The 22,620-nt window shown below is 39.2% G+C and overlaps 2 protein-coding genes and 1 pseudogene across 2 annotated transcripts; 2 read left to right on the top strand and 1 right to left on the bottom strand.

Annotated features, from left to right (window-relative positions):
* Positions 1 to 890: 890 nt before the first annotated feature.
* On the bottom strand, positions 891 to 10,478 carry LOC148098292 (olfactory receptor 10J5-like; annotated as a pseudogene).
* A 5,760-nt stretch (positions 10,479 to 16,238) lies between these two features.
* LOC102775857 (olfactory receptor 11A1-like) lies at positions 16,239 to 17,174 on the top strand. Its single transcript, XM_035912801.2, has one exon. The coding sequence runs from the start codon at positions 16,239 to 16,241 to the stop codon at positions 17,172 to 17,174; it is 936 nt and encodes a 311-aa protein (XP_035768694.2).
* A 3,705-nt stretch (positions 17,175 to 20,879) lies between these two features.
* Positions 20,880 to 21,812, top strand: LOC148098291 (olfactory receptor 7A42-like). Its single transcript, XM_087829789.1, has one exon. It carries the CDS (start codon positions 20,886 to 20,888, stop codon positions 21,810 to 21,812), a length of 927 nt encoding a protein of 308 aa, XP_087685915.1. The 5' UTR covers positions 20,880 to 20,885.
* The last annotated feature ends 808 nt before the right edge of the window (positions 21,813 to 22,620 follow it).

Below are 22,620 nucleotides of genomic sequence, written 5' to 3'. Positions count from 1 at the left end.
ATATTTCATTTGTCCATTCTGAACTAACAACTGAACCGGAACAATTTAGAAATGTACACTGAAATTCGACAAACTACCTAGAAATAAAACTCTACCAAAGAAGTTAGCACACTTATTCATTAAAACATACACTTGCATAGACAGTTTGCCTACATTTACTATAGTAAAAATGGTCAAATTAGTTCTTTCAAAAATAAAGCACTTATATAAGAAAATTGTGTAAGAAGTACTTTGTAATATATGTTGCACTGAAACCTTTGTCTAATAAAAAAGACTTTTAAAAGAAAGAAAATTGTGCAGAAAAAGAAAGACTAAATTGTCTTGCACTAGATTTGTTACTAATGTATAGAATGTCTGAGTTCAGAGGAGAGTTCAGTGTGAATCTGGGATAAAAGCACTTTTCTTTTTCATCATGTAGTGGTTACTTCAATGGACCTTTAACATTTGTTGGCATTCATACAGCTGATGGGCATGGTGAGGTGGGTCCTTTAGCATGTGGCATACTTTCTGCAGACTGTGGTCATAAGGTCAACACAGATGTAGCAAACTTGTCCACTTAAACCCTGAGTTTCCTTCAGTTTTTTTTTTGTGATTTGATTTAAACAGTATTACCTCAGTGTTAGATAAACTTCATGACAAATCCAAAAATTGCTTTTACTTATTTTTAAAACCGGGGCACTTTCTTAAGAGAAAGCTGTATGATTTAGTTAATTTTTTTTATTCCCTTGATTTGCACTTGATAAATGAGTGTTATGTCATGTTCCCCTTTTCTATTGCTCTTTTAATAAATTTATAAAGTATTTTTCTTTCTTTGACAGTAACTCATTAGATTTATTCTGAAACCACAGTAAAACACTAAACATCAAATTGGTCAAATGAAATTACAAATATTAGACTTTGATATTTTTGTGTAGGCTGGCATATACAATATTAAAAAGCATTCATCTTTGAATTTTAGTCAGGATCAAACCGTAACAAACTGGATTCAAAATAGGAGGGATGATGAGGAATTTAATGGCCATGAAGTTCTTTAAATGCTGTGGCGGAGATGCTGATCCAAACCTCGAGTACATGAGATCAAAAAGCAAAGCAGTCGTGACATTCAGCAGACAAAATAAATGTGACACAAAAGTCTGTGTGAACTTTTTCCTGCTTGTTATGAACATGCAATACATTCACTTTTGTTGAACCACAAGCAAGTTTGACAATTGACAAGTTCACAGAGTAAAGCTTGTTTATGATGGATCCAAATAATTTAAGTGATGCTAAGCTTATAATGAGAGTCTCAAAGCAGAGAGTAAGAACAGGACAGAGTGACTAACACAGCAGTCCTTGGTACAGAGATTAGAGAGTGATACTCCAGTGGTCTACATATGGTCACATATCTTTCATAAGACATTAGGAGTAAAATAGTCTGCTTTTGTGTTTAAATATAAAACAAAATCTAGAAAGGGGCATCAAACATATGAGATTAGATGAGTGTCAGACAACAGATCAAAGGCAAATCTGGGGGGGGGGGGGACCCAGCAGTCGCATAGAGTTAATACACCAAGAACACAAAAATATATACATGGGTTCATGTAGGTTTTGACCTTATAGTTGAAATAAGAGTGTTTACCATCAAAATGAAATAATAACACAGCAATGTGTGAGAGAAAAGTTTGATTCTGTAGTTCACTGATGTACTGAAGTCAGTCAGAGAAAGGAAAACTATACTAGAAATATTCCTTCTTCTATCTAGATGTGTAAAAACATCATTATCTATTTTATTGGCACCTTTACTGTTAATTCACTTATTTTAGAGAGATGCAAAATTTAAGGCAGGATGTTGGAGAAGACTCCTCCTTCTACAGGGTGGGCCATTTATATGGATACACCGTAATAACATGGGAATGGATAGTGATATTAAAGTCCTGTTTCTGGCACATTAGTATATGTGAGGGGGCAAACTCCTCAAGATGGGTGGTGACCATGGTGGCCATTTAGAAGTCGGCCATCTTGGATGGCCACAGCGTAGCACTCGCCGCATGTCACTGGAGAGTGGCATTAGTCGAACATCCTTTCGGCGGATATTAGCTACTCACAAATGGCACCCTTACAAACTCCAGCAACTGCAGCATCTCAACGAGGATGACCCAGATCGGCGCACAGAATTTGCAGAATGGGCAAAACAAAAATTGGAACAGGACCCTCAGTTCACGCAGATTTTGTTCAGTGATGAGGAAAACTTTTATGTGAATGGTGAAGTTAACAAACAAAACCACCGCTATTGGTCTGAAACTAACCCACATTGGATGGATCCTTCCAAGACTGTTGGAACAACAAAAGTGATGGTTTGGTGTGGTATATGGGGTACAACGATAGTGGGTCCATTCGTCATCAATGGAAACCTCATGGCCACTGGATATTTGAAATTGTTACATGATGATGTGTTTCCCTCTTTATGCACTGTCTCCCGATCTGACCCCCTTAGACTTTTATCTTTGGGGTCATCTGAAGGCAATTGTCTATGGTGTGAAGATACGACATGTGCAGCACCTGAAACTACGGATACTGGATGCCTGTGCTGGCATTTCTACTGCAGTGTTGCTATCAGTGTGTGAAGAGTGGGAGAAGAGGGTTGCATTGACAATCCAACACAATGGGCAGCACATTGAACACATTTTATAAGTGGTGAGAAACTTGTAAATAACTCATGAAAGAATAAGGTTACGTTGAAACCAAGCACACCATTGTTTTTCTTGTGACATTACCAATACGTTTGATGTGTCACATGGCCCTCTTCCTATTGAAAAAAACAAAAGTGGCCGACTTTTAAATGGCCACCATGGTCACCACCCATCTTGAGGAGTTTGCCCCCTCACATATACTAATGTGCCACAAACAGGACTTTAATAGCACCAACCATTCCCATTTTATTACGGTGTATCCATATAAATGGCCCACCCTGTATATTGCTGCCGTGTCACTAGCTGACAGTTCAAAGGTTTTAAAATTCATACAGTTTAGGAATTCTATATTTCTATTTCTATATTTTCTACCACAATCAAAGGAAAGCAATCTTATCCTGTCTTTAGCCTACAATACTTTTGAAGGAGCAAATTAATGTTTCTCTCTAAGAAAGAAAATTAACAACATTTATCGAGAATAAAAAGTCTCTTTTTTTTAAAAAATGGGAAAAGTGTGCCATTTTAATAATTGTTCATTAAGGGATGGATTCTTAAATGAGGAAATCAGACAACAGTTTGATAAATATGTTACATTAATTTTATAACAAGAGTTTGTTGCATTTCTGTTTAAAAAATGTCCCTTTGAAAAATTATTTCAAATGATAAAATACTTTTACTACTTTAGCAGTGTATTTGGGATCCTTGTTTTGCTGAAAAATGAAGATGTTGCCAAACATTCCCTGTGCAACCTCCCCACTGCTGCCCCACAGACTTAATGTCAAAGTTTGACAGCTTCTGGGTCTGAAAGTGAAGTGACTTAAACCTGTATTCTTTTAAATGGCCCCTGGGAGGTGATGTCAAGGTCAAGTTCAAGTTTATTATCACATACAGAAAACATTGTAGCAACATTTACCCATAATGAAATTCTTAGACTCGTGTTCCCCAACCCTGCATGAACATATAGTTTACAGATATATTTAAAAACAACAACAACAACAACAATAATAATAATAATAATACTTATAATAGTATTAAAATGTAATAAAATAATAAATAATAATAATAAAAGTGTTAAAATGTTGAGAATTTAAAACAAATAGTTTAGTATTTACAGTTTGTGTAAAACTGTGCAGTGAGGATTTAAGTGGTTTGAAGTGACAGTGTGTTGAGTCCAGCAGTTGTAGTGAGTGTAATCGTGTGTGCAGAATGTCAGCAAGCCTGATGGCTTGTGTGTAGAAACTGTCTCTATGTCTGCTAGTGTGTGTCTGAATGCTCCTGAACTGACTGCCGGATGGCAGGAGTGTGAAAAGTCTGGGGCTGGGGTGGCTGGGATCAGAGAGAATCTGCTGCATCTTCCTCATGCATTGCTGCCTATAGAGATCCTGCATGGCTGGCCTTTCAGTCCTGGCGATCCACTGAGCTGATCTCACCACCCTCTGCAGAGCTTTGCGGTCCAGAGCGTTACAGCTGCCATACCAGGTGGTGATGCAGCTAGTCAGAATACTTTCAATGGTGCAACAGTAGACGTTTGAGTATTCTGGAGTTCATTCTGAGTCTTCTCAGGCGCCGTAGAAAACATCTTGCTTTTGTGATAACACCTCGCTGATGTTGATGCCTAGGAATCTGAAGCAGCTGACTCTCTCCACCTCTCCTCCTCTCTCCATGTCTGTGGTTCCAAAAAGACAGCTGGTAAAACTAAAGTGTAGTGCTAAGGTTGCCCATTTGATGTTTTGCCCTATGCTGGCCTCTCTCTCTCATATAATAATAATAATAATAATAATAATAATAATAATAATAATAATAATAATAATAATAATAATTGATTGATTGATTGATTGATTGATTGAATCTTTATTTTGAACATGTTGAAAAAGTACAACAACATAGAATTAAAAGAGACAAATAAACAAAGCAAAACAAAAAGAAAACAAGCAACCACAACTACAAATATCTTTCATGTTCAAAAAGAAGCAGGAAGAAGCATAAGCTTATTTAATCCCACCCCTTTTCCACTATCTAGTAATTTATAGACTACAGAAATACCTCCTTGCAATCACATTATATGTCATGTGTATTTTTCTTATTATTCTTTTATATATATATATATATATATATATATATATATATATATGTTTCTATCTATCCATACATACGTATATACACATACGCACATATACACATTTTCAATAACCCCATTAACACCTCAAAGGATACACAACCTACAAATATATATATACCCATACCAACAGTCCCGTGCACCCGCACACACATGAAAACATTAGACAAGAACACCCTATCAAATCTCTACCTCTTCCGTGTACCCTGTAAAAACCATCTCCTTAAACCGCTTTTTAAACTGCGCCATGCTCGGACATTGCTTTATATCTTTACTTAGTCTGTTCCACAGCTTCACTCCACACACAGAGATGCAAAAACTTTTTAATGTTGTACGGATACGAGGATGTTTTAAATTTAATTCCCCCCTCAAATTGTATCCCCATTCCCTCTTAGAAAACATTTTTAGAATATTGTCAGGAAGCAGGTTATTTATTGCTTTATATATAATTTGTGCAGTGAGAAAATGAACCAGATCTGTGAATTTTAGAATTTTTGATTTTAAGAATAGTGGATTTGTATGATCTCTGTAACCAGTTTTATGGATAATAATAATAATAATAATAATAATAATAATAATAATAATAATAATAATAATAATAATAATAATAATAATGGATTGCATTTATATAGCGCTTTTCAAGACCCTCAAAGCACTTTACAATTCCACTATTCATTCACGCTCACATTCACACACTGGTGCAGGCAAGGTACAGTTGTAGCCACAGCTGCCCTGGGGCAGACTGACAGAAGTGAGGCTGCCATATCGCGCCATTGGCCCCTCTAGCCATCACCAGTAGGCGGTAGGTGAAGTGTCTTGCCCAAGGACACAACGACCAGGACAGACAGAGCTGGGGATCGAAATGGCAACCTTCCGGTTACAAGATGAGCTTCCCAACCCCCTGAACCACAGTCGCCCTAATAACAGTAAAACACAAAACCTACAGTTTAGTTTTACACAAAACGTCATTTAAAATTAAAACTAATATTTAGAAGATTAATTTATTATGTTGTATTCAGGGCTAAAGAGCAGGTTATGCATTTGAGTGCATGATTCTTTAACAATGGGACTTTGTGTGCAGTCTGAGTCCATTCTGTGTGACTAGGATGGTGGCAAGTAGACAACTAGAGGTTACCCAACTAGTCAGAACTTTTTTTGTGTTGATTTCGCATTAACTCAAGAAAACTTTTTATAATAACTATATTTTATAATGCTCTTTAGTTTTGTAGTTGTTTTATCAATGAATTATCAATCATTTCTTTGCTTTTTGGTCTACTTTATTCTGTAAAAGTTACATAAGATTGGGGAACTTTTTTCATTAAATATCTCCAGTAAGGAGATATTTCTCCATTATAGACTATTATCTCTCACTTGGGTCACATGTAAGCATCTTAAGGTTTTCTAATTAGTCAGTGACAAATATTTGTCTATTTCAATGTTACTGGCTCTTTACAAGGTGGGAATAATTTCATTTATGAAATAAGCTCTAGTATACATTAGTTTTGACTGTTATTTTCAGTAAAGATGAGTGTTGTACACATTGACCTGAGGTTTATTTGAATACAAATATATTTAAAAATAACAAATGCCCACAGAAAATATTTTTCTTTGTTCCTTAGTGCCTGATGTTAGTGGACTTCGAGTAGAAGGTTTAGCCCACAGTTACATCAGCCTGGAGACTGCTGCTCCCTGAGCATCACACACACAATTAATGTCCTGGGGATAAAGGAGTGCGCTGGACTAATGACCCTGAGGCTTAATCATCATGTTTACTTGATAATCTTTTAGTATATTTTTATCTTCTGTTAGAAATAACATGCTAATCACATGTGCATGGAGTTGTTGTGAAAGAAAGGTCTCCAGAAAGGTTGTTTGTTTTATTTCAACATATACACACAAATCAGTCATGCATGATGTTTACTTTAGTTTACATCTTTAACTGAAGTCAGGGCTCTGACAGACAAACATTTACATAAATGTGGTCATTTATTCTTGATATTATCATTGTTATTAATACTCAGGGGATTAAACATGCAACATTTCAGATTGGACATGCAACCTCTAATTTCCTCTGACTGTGGTTCAGGGGGTTGGGAAGCTCATCTATAACCGGAAGGTTGCCGGTTTGATCCCCAGCTCTCTCTGTCCTGGTCGTTGTGCTACTAGGGATGGGTATCGTTTAGGTTTTATCTGATACCGGTGCCAAACCGGTACTTTTGAAACGGTGCCGGTGCTTAAACGGTGCTCAAACCGGTGCTTAAAGAATGGAGAACACAAAATTGGTCCAAAAACCTCTCATGTTCAGCTGGTTTTTTTGTAAAAATAACAATGTTAGACTTTTCTGCAGCTATAGGGCATATATGGTATCACTCTAGGCTGGAAGCAGTGCTTAAACAATGGTAAAAACACAAACTTTGTCCAAAAACCTCTCATGTTTAACTGTTTTCCACTTTTTCATTGGTCATTTTAGCCTTTTTGGCCAGGGTGAAGGGAGTATCTGCCATCAAACAAGAAGACAGCCGCATGTAGCTATGATGATGTTTGCTAGTTCACCTTACATGCATTAATGTAATAACGTGGTTAGCCTACTCAACATAAATTACACACGAACAACATTAAGCTACTCACGCAGAGAAGAACAGCTGCTGCTGCATCATCATCCGTCATCATTTCTGCTACACTGGCAGGGCTACGGCTACACCCGCAGTAGATGTGCACGGTGTGAGGTCTCGCAGCAAGCTATCAAATACGTCGCATTTCTCGGCTTTTAAAAAAAACGCTATGCGTTGCCAGGTGTTTCATTGGATTTGAGGTGTTACCTCCTTTGACAGTATCACAGTATCAGCTTAAAGCACTTGTTGCAGGCTGCTGAGTTTGCATATTTTGCTGTGAAGTACAGCCAGACTTTTGACCGCTTCGCCTTGGGCATTTTTAATCTGTAGCTCTGCTCTAAAAGAACGTACGTACCTGGGCCCGCCTACTATCCTCGGAAACGTAAAATGATTGGCTAGAATCTAAAGTGTATCACAGCTCAGGAAAAAATAAAGCACCGAAATAAAGCACCGAAATGTGCACTGCTTTTCGGTCTGGTTACTACCGTTTATGTCAGAACCGGTGCAATCATGGCCCCGGATACCGGTACCCATCCCTACCGCCTACTGGTATTGGCCAGAGGGGCTGATGGCGCAAAATGGCAGCCTCGCTTCTGTCAGTCTGCCCCAGGGCAGCTGAGGCTACAACTGTGGTTTGCCTGCACCAGTGTGTGAATGTGAGAGTGAATGAATAGTGGAATTGTAAAGCGCTTTGGGTGCCTAGAAAACCGCTATATAAATGCAATCCATTATTATTATTATTACTCGTTACTTCAGTAATGAATAATCTAACTAATTACTATTTCTATCGTTACAACGCTGTTACCTTTACTAACAAGAGACCTGCAGGTATCAGGCTTGGGATGTTCTCCTTTATAGTGGACAGAAATTATTTTCTGGAGGGGCACAAATAATTTGTGTGGCATCTTATTTAATGAAGAACACCTGATTGTTATGTAAATAGTTTGAAATGATTATTTTAAAAAAAAAGGTAGAAGGTAAATGGCTGCAAATAACTTTGTTTGCAAAAATTGTGCATAGGATTTTAAAATTTACAGTTTATATTTACATTTAAAGTTATGAAATATGATTCATTAAACATGTTTGTAGTTGTTAGAGTAAAAAGTATAACTTTTTCTATTCTGAGTTTATGTTTTTTTCTGATTTTAGATCAGTTGTGCTAAAACAGTATGTCAAACTGAAAACAAATGTAAATTCAGACACCTGAGGTTGTGCTGAAAAGAATGATACCAAACTAGGCAAAGTAAATAGTTTTTAAAGGTGAAATGTAGAGAGAAAATCAAAAGTAGTCATTGGTGGTTCAGGCCGAGAACCAGCAGGTGCGCGGGCCTCTGGCAGGTTTGACGCTGACTGGAGCTGGGTAGCACATTGGTTTGGCTCAGGCAGCGACAGCAGGGTGCAGTCCTCTGCAGGCCGAAAGAGTTCTCCAACACACCCAACAGAGGACGAAGGTGGATGGGTGAACTCACTAGAGCTCTCAGCGAGTGCTGACGGCTGAGACTGCTCAGTTGAGTTCCCAGGTGAAGCTGCTGGCACTGGCGTCTTAACCTCTAGGGGTCCAGAGTTGGCTGGTAGCTGACACCCAGCCTCTGGGGCGGCCCAGGAGGAAGTAATTGTGTCTATGAAGGCCAGCTTTAGAGAACCAGCAGATGTTATTGTATAGTGTGTTCCCTTTTTTTTGCCTGTCCCGTTTGGCCCTTTTGCCATCAGAATTATTGTCTAAAAGCAAAGAAAGATGCCCAACGGATTTACTTTACCAAATTGACCATCCCAGCCTTGCCGTAATGGTCTATTTGATTCACCTTTTATTGTTTATTTTATTTTTTATTTTTTATTTTCACTTGCTAGATACAGGACAGACTTGAATGAGGAAAAGAAAAGGGAGAAAGGAAAAGGGGGAAAAAACAGCGGAGAAGAGGGACGGGGATAAAGGGCAAAAAAACAAAAACCAACTAAATAAGCAGACACAAAAAAAATACATATATCAATCACCTGGATCACCTGTTGAGAAAGAAAAAAGAAAACAAGCAGAAGAAAACGAGAGCAATACAATAAACAACATCACGATGATATATGGGAATATAACAGTAAATACTAAATATTAAACATTATTGTGCAGTACGGAAGATCGACAGCGCACAGTGTGCTTTGAGGTAGGAGCCAAAAAGGGTGTCGTTTGTGTGTGTGAGCACCCGTGTGTACACCTGTGAGCATGGACGCGTTTGTTTTTAAAAGGTTCCTTCATGTAATGATCTGCTAGAGGGTGTGGGGGGACCACAGCCCCGTCCTCCAGGGCATGAAGTAGGTACGGAGGAGATCAAGACTCCAGACATCCAGAGGCCCCCAGAACACAAGAGACCAAGGAAGACCAACAGAGGGGCAGCTGCGCCACTGTCCCAGAAGGAGCTGAGGAGAGTCCCAGATGAGGGGTCACTCAGCAGCCGCGGAGCAGAAGCCAGGGGGGGTTGCAGTGACGTGCCCGTGAGCTCCGCCGGCAGCCAGCTGTATATATAGTAGTATAGTATAGTGTGTTCCCTGCTTAGGATGAGACGGTGAGGATGGTGGCTGAATCAATGAGTGGGCTGACAGCTGAGCTAGCGGCAACTGAACAGGGGACTGAGCCAGCGGCAATTGAAGTAATGGTTGAGGTGAAAATGGTGGTGGAGTTAGCGACTGAGCTACAGGTAGCGGGGCTGAAGACTGAGATACAGAGAGCAGAGCTAAGTGCTGACCTACAGGGAGCAGAGAGGATTGTGGTGAAGGTGTAACAGGAGGTGGAGTGGCTGACTGGATGGGTGACAACACTGGAGGCTGAACTGGTGGTAGCTGAGCAGGAGGTTTGGGAGACTGAGCTGAGGGTAGCTGAGCTGGGGATTGATTAGGTAATAAATAGTTCTTATTGTCTTTTGCTGTACAAAACACAACCCCAATAATCAGTCCTACAGTTCAACCAGAAATATTGTCCATCCTACTCACCACAGCTGGCCGCTCTGAAATCCCCTGTGGCAAGGGGCGTCGACGGCGTGAGCGCTGCTTCCTGTTCGAAGGCTGGGCCGACGGGCCGGGCAGAATAGCCTCCATCGGGCCAAGTAGCAAAACATTAGTTGCTAGACGAGAAGTTGGGGGGCGGGGAAACAAGGTGAAGCTTGTCCAGAAAAAAACCCTGTGCGAGCGGGAGAAGTAAGTAAGTAAAGTTTATTTATTAAGTGCTTTTCACAGACAGGCAGTCACAAACCACTGTACACAAATATTAAAATAAACAATACAATCAATAGACATTATACACAATGTAAAAGGTTAAATGTAAATAATGCAAAAAATATAAACTACGTCAAACAACAAAAGGCTTGTTTGAACAGAAAAGTTTTTAACTGCTTTTTAAAAGAATCCACAGAGTCAAGCAAACTTAATTGTAGTAGTAAACTGTTCCACAGCCTTGGTGCAACAGACTGAAAGTGTCATGATCCTGGGTCTTTTGACACAGCGTTTTGTGTTTTCTATTGTTGTGATATATTTTGGTTCTGGTTTTCTATTTCTTTAGGTTTTGTTCTTCCTCAGTTTAGTGTTTAGTCTTTTCTGCCTGTGTATTCCTGTGAGAAGTCCGCATTTCTTAGTCTGTGTTTTTGCATGTGTGAGTTTCTGTTTTATTTTGTAGGTCTGTGTCCCTCGTCAGTGTTTCTAGTTTCACTCCCCTTGTCTCGTTATGTCCACTTACTCCCAGCCCTGCCTCCCTCCTGTTTCCCATTCCCTGATTGCCCTGTGTGTATTTAAGCCCTGTGTTTTCTCGTGTGCGTTGCTGGTTCGTCTGTGTATCTTCCTCCGTCATCTCTGGTTGTCTTTCTATGTCTCCCTGCATCTCCGTGTGTCTCTAAGTTTCAGGTTTGTTTTCTATGCTTAGTTTTTCCCAGTTTAGGTTTTACTCAGTTCTGTTTTTCGCCACCCTCACCTTTGTTTGTACATTACTCTCATTAAATAAATCTAGCTCCCACCAGCAAGTGCCTGCATCTTGGGCCCTTCATTAACCGTGACAGAAAGGCTCTGTCCCCTTTTGTCTTCAGTCGTGTACGGGGAACAACCAACAGACTCTGAGTCTGTGAGCAGAGACGACAAGCATTAAAAAATATAAATGTATTTTATAAGAAGCTTGGATAAATAATCTGGGGCCTGGCCATTTAGTGCTCTGTATGTTAAAACAAGAATTTTAAAGCGAATTCTAAACTCTATTGGGAGCCAATGTAAAGACTATAAGATGGGAGTAATGTGAGCATGTTTGGTAGAACGAGTTAGTAGTCTGGCTGCTGCATTTTGTATTGCCTGGAGGTGAGAGAGAGATTTATCCAAGTGTGGTAGTACGAGGTGGGAATAAAATAAATACTCTTCACAGTTTAAAAGACAACGCCACCCTGGGAATTTCACCCAGAAAATACTAGAAGTAACACTAATCACCAGAAAGGCGCTTAGGTTCGTTTATACTCAGTACAGAGACGAGGTTCAATGATAAAACAGTTTTAAATAATTATTAATAAATTGTTAAACGGCATATAAAAGCACAATCATAAATATCAATATACAAACATTCTAAAAAAAGAACATTCAGAGCCGAGGCTTACCAGTAGAGGGGCCAGGATACCATGCACCAACTCAAAAAAAGAAAAGAAAACCCAACCATACACTGGTGCAGCAGACTATCACCCACACACACTAGGTGTGTAACACTCAAAAGATCCCGCCACCAAGGCACCCACAGTCTCCTACACGTCAGGCCCTCCGCATCTGAATAAAAGAAAAAAAGAAAATTATAATACATTACAACAAAACTAATATGCAGCACTTGGGGATAACCCAACTGCCGGACCACACTGGTGATCCGCAGCTAGAAAAAGGGCCTCCCTCCAGTGGCGTAACAAAAACCCAAACTACAAATCAATACAACTGAAAAACAAACATACAACCTAAATAAAACTTTAGGACGGAATCGCCGTATTGCTCCAACTTGCCGTCTGCCCGACTATAAGTTAATCATCCAGTCAATCAATGTGCACGCCAGCCGACTCCCATAGTCGGCATGCATATGGCCGTTGTCCATGCTGACGTCCACTTTAAAAGGCTGGCAGCAGCAGGGAAAAGAACCCTCGCCACAGGAACAGACGGTAAAAGCACTTCAGTTAGCGTAGTGTAAAAAAAAAAAAAGCTGTAGCGACCTTTCGGTAAGGCTACTGGTCGCTCACTAAGGCCCACACTTCCAAGTAAACAGCGTCACGAATCATGAACGGGGTGGCTCATAGGAGGCTTCTACAGCTACGACCAGCCATGATGAAGGCTTCAGAAGGGTAATCCGCAAGTGATCTCTGCAACACCAAGGGAAGTCAGGTGACCAAAAAGGAGATCACAGGTAAGCGATTCAGGAATGCTCAAATGGCCACCATTTATACTAGCGCCCCCCTAATGCGCCAGGCCGAAAGTGGGTTGAACCAAGACATAACATTCATCCTGCCACACAAGCTAGTGAACAGGGAATTACAGTAATCTAAGCGTGATGATACAAATGCATGAATGAGTTTTACCAGTTCAGCTGAAGACACCATATGTCGCAGTTTAGAGATGTTTCTTAAGTGATAGAAACAGGAATGAGACAAAGATTTTACATGAGAGTCAACGCCCAGAGAAGAGTCAAATATTACTCCAAGATTTCGATTATTTGACTTGACAGAAGGACAGAAAGTGGCAAGAACCTGACTAATTTTAGAATGTAGCTCAGGAGGAGCTATGATCATGGTCTCGGTCTTGTTAGTACTTAGAACAAGGTAGTTGCTTGAAAGCCAATCAGAAACCTGAGTTAAGCACTGGACTAAGGTTGACAGCCTATCCAGCTGATGAGGCTTAAAGGACATATGCAGCTGAATGTCATCAGCATAAAAATGATAAGATAGGTCGCATATAAAAAGAAAATAATAATGGACCTAAAACTGAACCCTGTGGAACCCCACAGGTCTGTGCAGCAATGTCAGAGGTGAACCTGTCAGTCCTAACAGAAAAGGGCCTATCTGATAAATAGGAAGAAAACCAGTCTAGGGCAGAGCCAGATATACGAGCCAAAACCTTAAGCCTGTTAAGTAGGATTTTGTGGTCGATGTTATCAAAAGCTGCGCTAAGATCAAGCAAAATGATCCCAGAACAATTCCCTGATGATGCCATTAATAGATCATTATAGACTTTTAAGAGAGCGGTCTCTGTAGAGTGCTGCTTTTGAAAGCCAGACTGACAAGGGTCAAGAATGTGTAATTTACATAATAGGGACCTGAACTGATTTTCAACAATTTTTTCTAGTAATATACTTAAAAAATGTCGATAATTACTAGTGGAGCTAGGATTCTGATTCTGTTTTTTTAATAGAATAATAGAAGTGAGCTGACTAACCAGGGGAGACCCAATACTAAGCGCTGTAGCCGATTAGCTATGGCTTGGCGAAATTCTTCCCCCTCGTGCTCCAGCCATAAGTTGATTAATCTGTCCGCAGAGTAAATGATATCCTCCCAGAGATTCTCGGGCGGGTCGAATGCTGCTGGATCCATTGTGGCTGGTTCATACTGTCACGTCCGCAGTGGCAGACGAGTGGAGGTTGGAAGTAGGACCCAAGATGCAAGCGCTGACTTTGATGAGAGTGAGCTTTATTGAGATGGTGATAGAACAAACAACAAAGGAGGTGGCAAGTGCTGAACCTGAGATAAACTAGACTGGGAAAAACTAACACAAGCAGACCTGAAATGGAGACGCTGGGAGACTCGGGGAACCAACATAGGATGACACAGGGAAAACCCGCAGACCAGAGAACAAAACACCATATAACACAGACGAACCAGCAACAGGCAGGAGAACTCACTGGGATTAAATACACACAGCAGTAATCAAGGGATGGGAGACAGGAGGGGAACGCTGGGAGGATTGGTTGCTGAAGAAATCACAGCTGACGAGACGGGGGAAACCTAAACTGAACAAACTCACATAAGACAAGGACCTTCAGAATAAAACAGGAAACTAAAAGACCAGGACCAGACAAGACACAGGAGCAGACACAGTGACACCATGGACAGACAGAGGGAACATAGGCAGGCATAAAACAAAACTCTAACACATAGCAAACCTAAACAAAAGACATAACAGAATAAACAAGAACATAGAATAATATAAAGAAATACAAAACGCTGAGTCGTCAGACTCAGGACCATGACAGTAATTGAATCTTGAATCTTGTAAAGTATAAAACTAGGAAAATGTTGGAGCTTTAAAATACATGTATTTTCTAATAAGGGACTCAAAGAAGGCCAGGTACTCGGTGTCAAGGAACAGGTTGTCCCCGACCTGAATGACAGTTCAAAGGCACACGGAACAAACCCAGCTATCCTTAGCCGCCACTCGGCATGCAGAACAACTGATACCTATGGTGCATCGTGGTGGTGGGCCTACAGGAGGGTGATCCCATGTCTTTCTTCGGGCTGCACCTGGCGACAGAGCTAAGGCTAAGGCACCCTCCCTAGGCCTGGTTCCAGTGAGGGGCCCTGGTAACTCTATCCTGGGCAGGTTAAACTGTTCTCTTGATGTTGTGCTTATAGGGGTTCCCCGCCCAACAACATAGCTCCTGAGATCCCTGGGACACAGAAACCTCTCCACCACGATAAGATAGTGATTAACAGAGGGGACTACTGTTATCTTTTGATAAGTGTTTTTCTACTACATGTTGACAACATTTTGGCTCGCTTCAGCAATTTACAATTTCAACATTTATCATAATTTTTTGACAATGTCATAAAATGTGTTTTTTTTAAACACACAGCAACAACTTAATCAAAAATGACAAAGTAAATTGAAACTTTGATGAAATATACACTGTAAGCCTAGGTGTACTGTGATGATTGTCAGTTTTGCTATCCCCGACTATGGCAAAGAATGACTCTACTTTGAGAAGGTACAAATCTCTGGATTTTCTTTTTCTAATGAAATCATGCAAAATTATACACCTGGGAAAAAAATAAGTGTATGTGATAGCTCCAGAACTGTCCAGCATTTTTACCTAAACTAAACTCAAACGTGTTTTAAAGACAACTGGAATGCAGAGGGGCACAGATGTACAGTGAGGGTGCACTGGGAGTGTCTGGTAAAGGCCCCAACCTTTGAGATCTTCAATTCGACTTTGATGGTGTCAGGATCTCAACTTAAATTATATGGTTTTGTTGGCTTGTATATTTGACAGTTGAGTTCAGTGGGTCATAGTATAACGTAAAATTAGACTGTTGGACTGTTCAAAAAATTTTATGTTGAAATTTTAAATTTCCCTTAAGAAAGGGAAGATACCTTTTTCCCTCAAGAAAAAGGTATCTTCATTTCTTTGATGTAATAATTTTACAATGTATGTTATTTAAAACAAACAAAAAAGTGAGAAATATCTGTCAAATGAAAAGAATGCCATTGATTGGCCCTCCTCCTCCTCTGTGTTGCAGCTATAAATATTAGCAGAAGCTTATTTTTGTCTTGTTCAACCTGAAAGGAAGCAGCTGAGTTTATTGTTATGAGTTCTTAATATGTAAGAATCTGTGTAATTGAATCTTAAATCTTTTAAAGTATAAAACTACTTGCTGTTTGTTTTTGATTGCTAATGTGGACATTGTACAACAGGTGCAACAGCTGCTGAGAAGGAACGTGAAATAATCAGGTAACATGTGTGTGTAAAACAGCATTTGAACGGTATCATAGAAACGTTGCTCAGCCATATTGATATCTGGTATTTCTTTCTAATGAATATAATATATCATTATTACTGATCTATCTTATTCACTGTGACATATTATGGAGAAAATGGGAAACTCAAGTGAGATTGTTTCATTTGTGCTGGCTGCTTATGGAAATATTGGAGAGTTGAAATACCTTTATTTCATCATAATACTCATCTGGTACCTCTCTATATGTGTGGCAAACACAGTCCTTATTGTGGTCATACGTGTGGACAGAAGACTGCATGAGCCAATGTATGTACTTCTTTGTAATTTATGTGTGAACGAAATAAATGCCAGCACATCACTGTATCCTCTTTTGCTCTCACAGATGTTTTCAGACAGCCACGAGGTGACTGTGCCGTGGTGTTTTCTGCAGATGTGTTGTATGTACACAAGTGCACCTGCTGAATTTTGCAGTTTAGCGGCCATGGCCTATGACAGATATGTCTCAATCTGTCATCCATTACGCTATAATATCATTATGAAGACAGAGAGAGTGTTTTTGTTGATTCTGCTGGTGTGGCTGTATTCATTTCTTAGTTTTATTTTCTCATTTTCATTCATCTTCAGTTTGAAGTTTTGTGGAAGGATTATTCACAACACGTATTGTGACCACCAATTAATAATTAGACTTTCATGTTCTGTTCCAATCCAAAGCTTTATTTCTAACATATCCTTTCTCTTATTGAGTGTTTTCATACCCTTCAGTCTCATTTTAGTCTCTTACATGAAGATTTTGAGAGTTTGTCGAAAAACCTCAAAAGAAAACAAGCAGAAAGCTGTGACTACTTGCACCCCTCAGATCGTCTCTGTGTCAAATCTGTTTGTCGGGTGTATTTTTTACTTTATTGACTTCAAATTTTTAGTTTCTCAGGTACCAGATGAAGTTCGTATAGTATTGCCTATGTATCTCCTCATTTTTCAACCTATGCTCACCCCATTTATGTATGGATTTAAGTTGCCAAAGATAAGGCAATCATATCAAAGGTTTCTGTTTGAGAGAAAATAAATATCTTTGTTCAGAATGAGACTATCCTGGAGCATCTTTGCTCTGTAGGAGAATAAAGGAATTTGCTGCATTTCTAACTGAAGTCACGATACAATATGACTCCTTTCTTATTGTCGGGGATTTTAATATTCATGTGTGCTGTCCAGAGTTGCCCATGGTTAAAGAATGTTTTAATCTTACTTAATCTTGATTCTTTTAATTTAGTTCGATGTGTGTCTGCACCCACGCAACATTGTGGTCACACTCTCGATCTGGTTTTACCGCACTGATTGCCTGTTTTTAATCTGAAAATCTCTGACCCTGTTTTCTCTGATCATATGCTGGTTCTGTTTGACATCTCTTTATCTAGAAATGAATTCAGGAGGCATGTCCCTGCTAAGACATCTCGTTTGTTAAATTCTTCCACTGCAGCTCGGTTCTCCACCTACTATAATCAGTTCTCCATTCCTGAGACACTCCAATATGTAGAGGAACTACGTATGAACTACGGTTTCATACGACTTGTCAGACTGCCTTGGATATTGTTGCCCCTCTAAAAATTAGGCATCCTAAGACTAAGTTTGAACCCTGGTTGAATGATGAAACTTGTGCTGCGAAGCGTGAATGTCGTAGGGCTGAGCAGAGATGGGAAAAAAAGATAACTTACAGGTCTCTTAACAAAATTTAAGAGAGCGCTGGGCCTTATATCAGCTTACAATAAAAGAAGCAAAGCGGAAATACTTTGCAAACATTATTATGGTGAATTATCAGAAACCACATATATTGTTTAAGTCAATTGAGACTATTTTAAGCCCTCCCTCTGCTCTTAGTTTTGAGCCTTCACATGAAATGTGTGAAAAGTTTCTGCACTTCTTTATGAACAAGGTAGCCTCGGCTAGGGCGTGGATTATTTTGCCAACATCTGACCCCTCTGATCTTCCAATTTGCTCAGCTGTCTTTCAACAGTTGTTGAAAGTTGTTGGTTAGTCTTGCTCAGCTACAGGAGGTGGGGGATCATTTAAAGCCTGTAGGCTCACATTACGATGCTATCCCTCCCCGTTTTCTGAAAGAAGTTTTTTCTACCATAGGTCCAACTATTTTAAACATTTTAAATAGCAGCCTTACCTCAGGTGTGGTTTCAAAGAATTTCAAAGATGCAATTGTGCAACCACTTCTTAAGAAACCTGGGCTAGATACAGGCTAAACTTTCTTTGCTTTAACAATTCTAAACTGAAGTAATGGTGTTTAAACCTGCCTCCACTGCTGTTCCGTGTGTTGATTTGCAATCCCTGAAATCATTCTGTAAACCAGAGATTGTTAATCTGGGGTCTTGTCACCAGTGTTGGTCAAGTTACTTGAAAAAAGTAATCAGTAACTAATTACTGATTACTTCCCCCAAAAAGTAATCTTGTTACTTTACTGATTACTTATTTTCAAAAGTAAGTAATTACCTAGTTACTTAGTTACTTTTTAAAAACACGATTTACAACCTGAATAGGTGATAAAGCGATTGATCTTTCAGCCCAATTCTACTTTTTCCGCATAATCCATCATACAAAATGTAATCAAGTGGAAAAGTCTCTTTTTAAAATTTATTTTTATTAGTTTTAATCTTTTAACTTTATGCATCAAGCAAAAATTAAATTATATGCAACATTCTCTGACTGGAGGAAATTTGTTTAATATTTACCCTATTTTCTGCACATTCCAGCACATAAAATAATTTTATTTATTTTTTTGCTTACACTCAGTTTTTCAAATAAATGCAAGTGAAACACAGCAGAAAATAAAAATAAATAAAATCAAAGACTCAGCGGTCCTGTTGCTCTATTTTCACCTCTATAGCAGGCGGATGTTTGCCCTGGCGAAGATGTGCCCTATGCAATAGCATAAAGGATGCCACTGGCCACAACAGACTTGCAAAGAATCCTGAGAATTGTCTGACAAATGTTGAAAGACCTCAGTTGCCTTAGAAAGTAGACATGCATCGGGGGGGTATGTGTACTCCAATGTATTTATAGGCCTCCACAACGTCCACATCAACCCCCTGGACTGGTTCCAAATGACCCTTTTTTCCTAGAAGGGTCATTTAGAAGGGATTCAAGGGGAGAAGGGTTCCACTTTGGTGGTGTCAGGATCTCAACTTAAATGATATGGTTTTGTTGGCTCTATTACTACTTTGGGGGGAAATCAGCTTTTAGTTCGTATCCCAAAGATAGGAAAAAAGCGGGGTTGAAATAGCCTTTGTTTTCAGTGGACCAAGATGACTTGGAAGGGAAACACCAGCTGAATAGTGTAGCAGAGATCAAAAGGGGGATTGTGAGAAAGTATTAGAGCAGGTGGCATGTTTCAGTTCCCTTATGATGTGCAGAGATAAGGAGTAGGTTGTAAAGAAGAACAGAAAAGCAGGAAACTACAGAGGAACAGTTGGGGAGTGTACCCTTCTATGTGAATGTTTGGGGGGTGTGTCCTTGGGTGTGGTTGATAAGGAAACAACCTGTATTCTTTTCGTGACTTGTTTTGCTGACTGTAGCGAGCATGAGGGTGGGCTCACCTGTAGCCCCTGTGCAAGAATGTAAGCTAAAGGTTGCAAGATGCTTGTGTTACTACTAGATAACTATAGAGGCAGTCCCTTAAGGAAGCGCCCAGAGCCTTTATAATAAACAGACTGAGGAGTTGCTGCTCAGATCCACTGCTGTGGCTGCATATAGTGTGATCTCCCAAAGCGCATTGGTAATAAAGCTTTGATGAAAGGATACTTCAGCCTCACCTGACTCTTCTTCTCCAGCTGCATTATTAAAGGATCGGTGAGGTCGAGAATTGAACCTCAGCAACCTCCTCCTCCTCTGTGTTGCAGCTATAAATATTAGCAGAAGCTTATTTTTGTCTTGTTCAACCTGGAAGGAAGCAGCTGAGTTTATTGTTATGTGTTCTTAATATCTAAGAATCTGTGAATCCCCCGCCACCTGATCCAACTCACCACCAGATGGCAATCAGTTGATAGCTTAGTGCCAATCTTCACTCAAGTGTACAGAACATACAGAACTGAAGATACAATTACAAAATCAATCATCCTGGTCCCATCTGCACCCTATGGACAAATGGTGGTTTGCACATTCATCCAGTAACAGAACACTGTTCAGGTTCAGGTCAGGCAAGTTTTAGGCTTTTTCAAAACATTTGTGGAGAAATTTGAGTTAATAATAAGAAAAAAGTTATCTTCTACAATACTAAAGACTTGTAATAACTGATGTGTTGATGTAATGATTTTACATTGTATCTTATTTAAAACAAACAAAAATTCAGGAATATCTGTCAAAAGAAAAGAATGCCATTGATTGGCCCTCCTCCTCCTCCTCCTCTGTGTTGCAGCTATAAATATTAGCAGAAGCTTATTTTTGTCTTGTTCAACCTGAAAGGAAGCAGCTGAGTTTATTGTTATGAGTTCTTAATATGTAAGAATCTGTGTAATTGAATCTTAAATCTTTTAAAGTATAAAACTACTTGCTGTTTGTTTTTGATTGCTGATGTGGACATTGTACAACAGGTGCAACAGCTGCTGAGAAGGAACGTGACATAATCAGGTAACATGTGTGTGTAAAACAGCATTTGAACATCATAGAAACGTTGCTCAGCTATATTGATGTCTGGTATTTCTAATCTATATATCTAATGAATATAACATATAATTATTACTGACTATCTTATTCACGCTGTCATATTGTGTAGAAAATGGGAAACTCAAGTGAGACTGTATCATTTGTCCTGGCTGCTTATGGAAATGTGGGAGAGTTAAAACACCTTTATTTCATTATAATACTGGTCTGGTATTTCTCTATATGTGTGGCAAACACAGTCCTTATTGTGGTCATATGTGTGGACAGAAGGCTGCATGAGCCAATGTATATACTACTTTGTAATTTATGTTTGAGTGAAATAAATGGCAGCACATCACTGTATCCTCTTTTGCTCTCACAGATGTTTTCAGACAGCCACGAGGTGACTGTGCCGTGGTGTTTTCTGCAGATGTTTTGTTTGTGCACAAGTGCTTCTGTTGAGCTTTGTAGTTTAGCAGCCATGGCCTATGACAGATATATCTCAATCTGTAATCCGTTCACCTATAATGTTATTATGAACACGGAGAGAGTGTTTTTGTTGATTCTGCTGGTGTGGGTGTATTCATTTCTTAGTTTTATTTTCACATATTCATTCATCTTCAGTTTGAAGTTTTGTGGAAATATTATTCACAATGTGTATTGTGACCACCAATTTTTAATTAGACTTTCATGTCCAGTTTCAATCAAAAGCTTTATTTCTGACATATCCTTTCTCCTATTGAGTGCTTTCATACCCTTCAGTCTCATTTTAGTCTCTTACATGAAGATTTTGAGAGTTTGTCAAAAAACATCAAAAGAAAACAAGCAGAAAGCTGTGACTACTTGCACCCCTCAGATCATCTCTGTGTCAAACCTGTGTGTCGGGTGCATTTGTTACTTTATTGACTTCAAGTTTGTAGTTTCTCAGGTACCCAATGAAGTTCGTATAATTTTACCTATGTATGTCCTCATTTTTCAACCTATGCTCACCCCATTTATGTATGGATTTAATTTGCCAAAGATAAGGCAATCATATCAAAGGTTTCTGTTTGAGAGAAAATAAATGTCTTCGTTCAAAATGAGGCTGTCTTAGAGCATCTTTGCTCTGTTGGAGAATAACATTCAGCATTCATATTATGGGTCAGATACTAAACAAAGCAATTTATTAAATGCTCTAAAATTGTGCCTTTTTATGAATTTATTTAAAATAAAGTACATATATATACAGGAAGATCATGCTCATGAACTTATACCAACGTACAGCAAATGCACACAAGATCTTTTCACTGGATGCAATGTTACTCCAAAGGCCAAACAACAGAGATGGAATATCCAACCCCTTTTCATGAAGTTCCACCTAGAACATAGTAACACAGGCCTACAATCACAAATACAGACTAACTCATTCATAAACACACAAACAAACAGAACCCTAGTTATTATTATTACTATTATTATTATTGTAACAAGAAAATCAAAGAATTGGTTTTCTTTGCCTAGTGCCAGTTCCACACCTGCAATAATGCGGCAGCTACACCTGACTGTAGTTCCAAAGTGCTTGCTGCCCGTAATAATAGTAATCCCTGAATGAGATAGTTGGCACTAAATTTCAGTATATGTTTAGATTAGTTCAGGTAGGACAAGCATATTGCAGTTATAATATCAGCTAAAGCAAAAACTCAGGTGTGGGAGGCCATGGAACAAGATGTAGGGCCTACTGGGTGCAATTTTTGCAAAATTTAAGTTTACTCAGGAGAAGAAAACAGTCCTCTACTCAGACAGAGAATAGTGCTGGTCAGGTGCCACTTACTTTAATGTAAGATACTAAGATAGCAACACACTCTGTGAGGGCAAATCGCTCCACTGTGTCA

Source organism: Neolamprologus brichardi, chromosome 16, assembly GCF_056152115.1.
Source record: "Neolamprologus brichardi isolate AB-2024 chromosome 16, ASM5615211v1, whole genome shotgun sequence".
In the NCBI taxonomy this organism is placed as follows: Eukaryota; Metazoa; Chordata; class Actinopteri; order Cichliformes; family Cichlidae; genus Neolamprologus; species Neolamprologus brichardi.
Note: the sequence above shows the minus strand (reverse complement) of the source record. Positions and strands in the feature narration are given on the sequence as shown.

Coding starts and splice junctions, on each gene's coding strand:
- LOC102775857 (XM_035912801.2), top strand. CDS start 16,239: ATGGAGAAAATGGGAAACTCAAGTGAGATTGTTTCATTTGTGCTGGCT.
- LOC148098291 (XM_087829789.1), top strand. CDS start 20,886: ATGGGAAACTCAAGTGAGACTGTATCATTTGTCCTGGCTGCTTATGGA.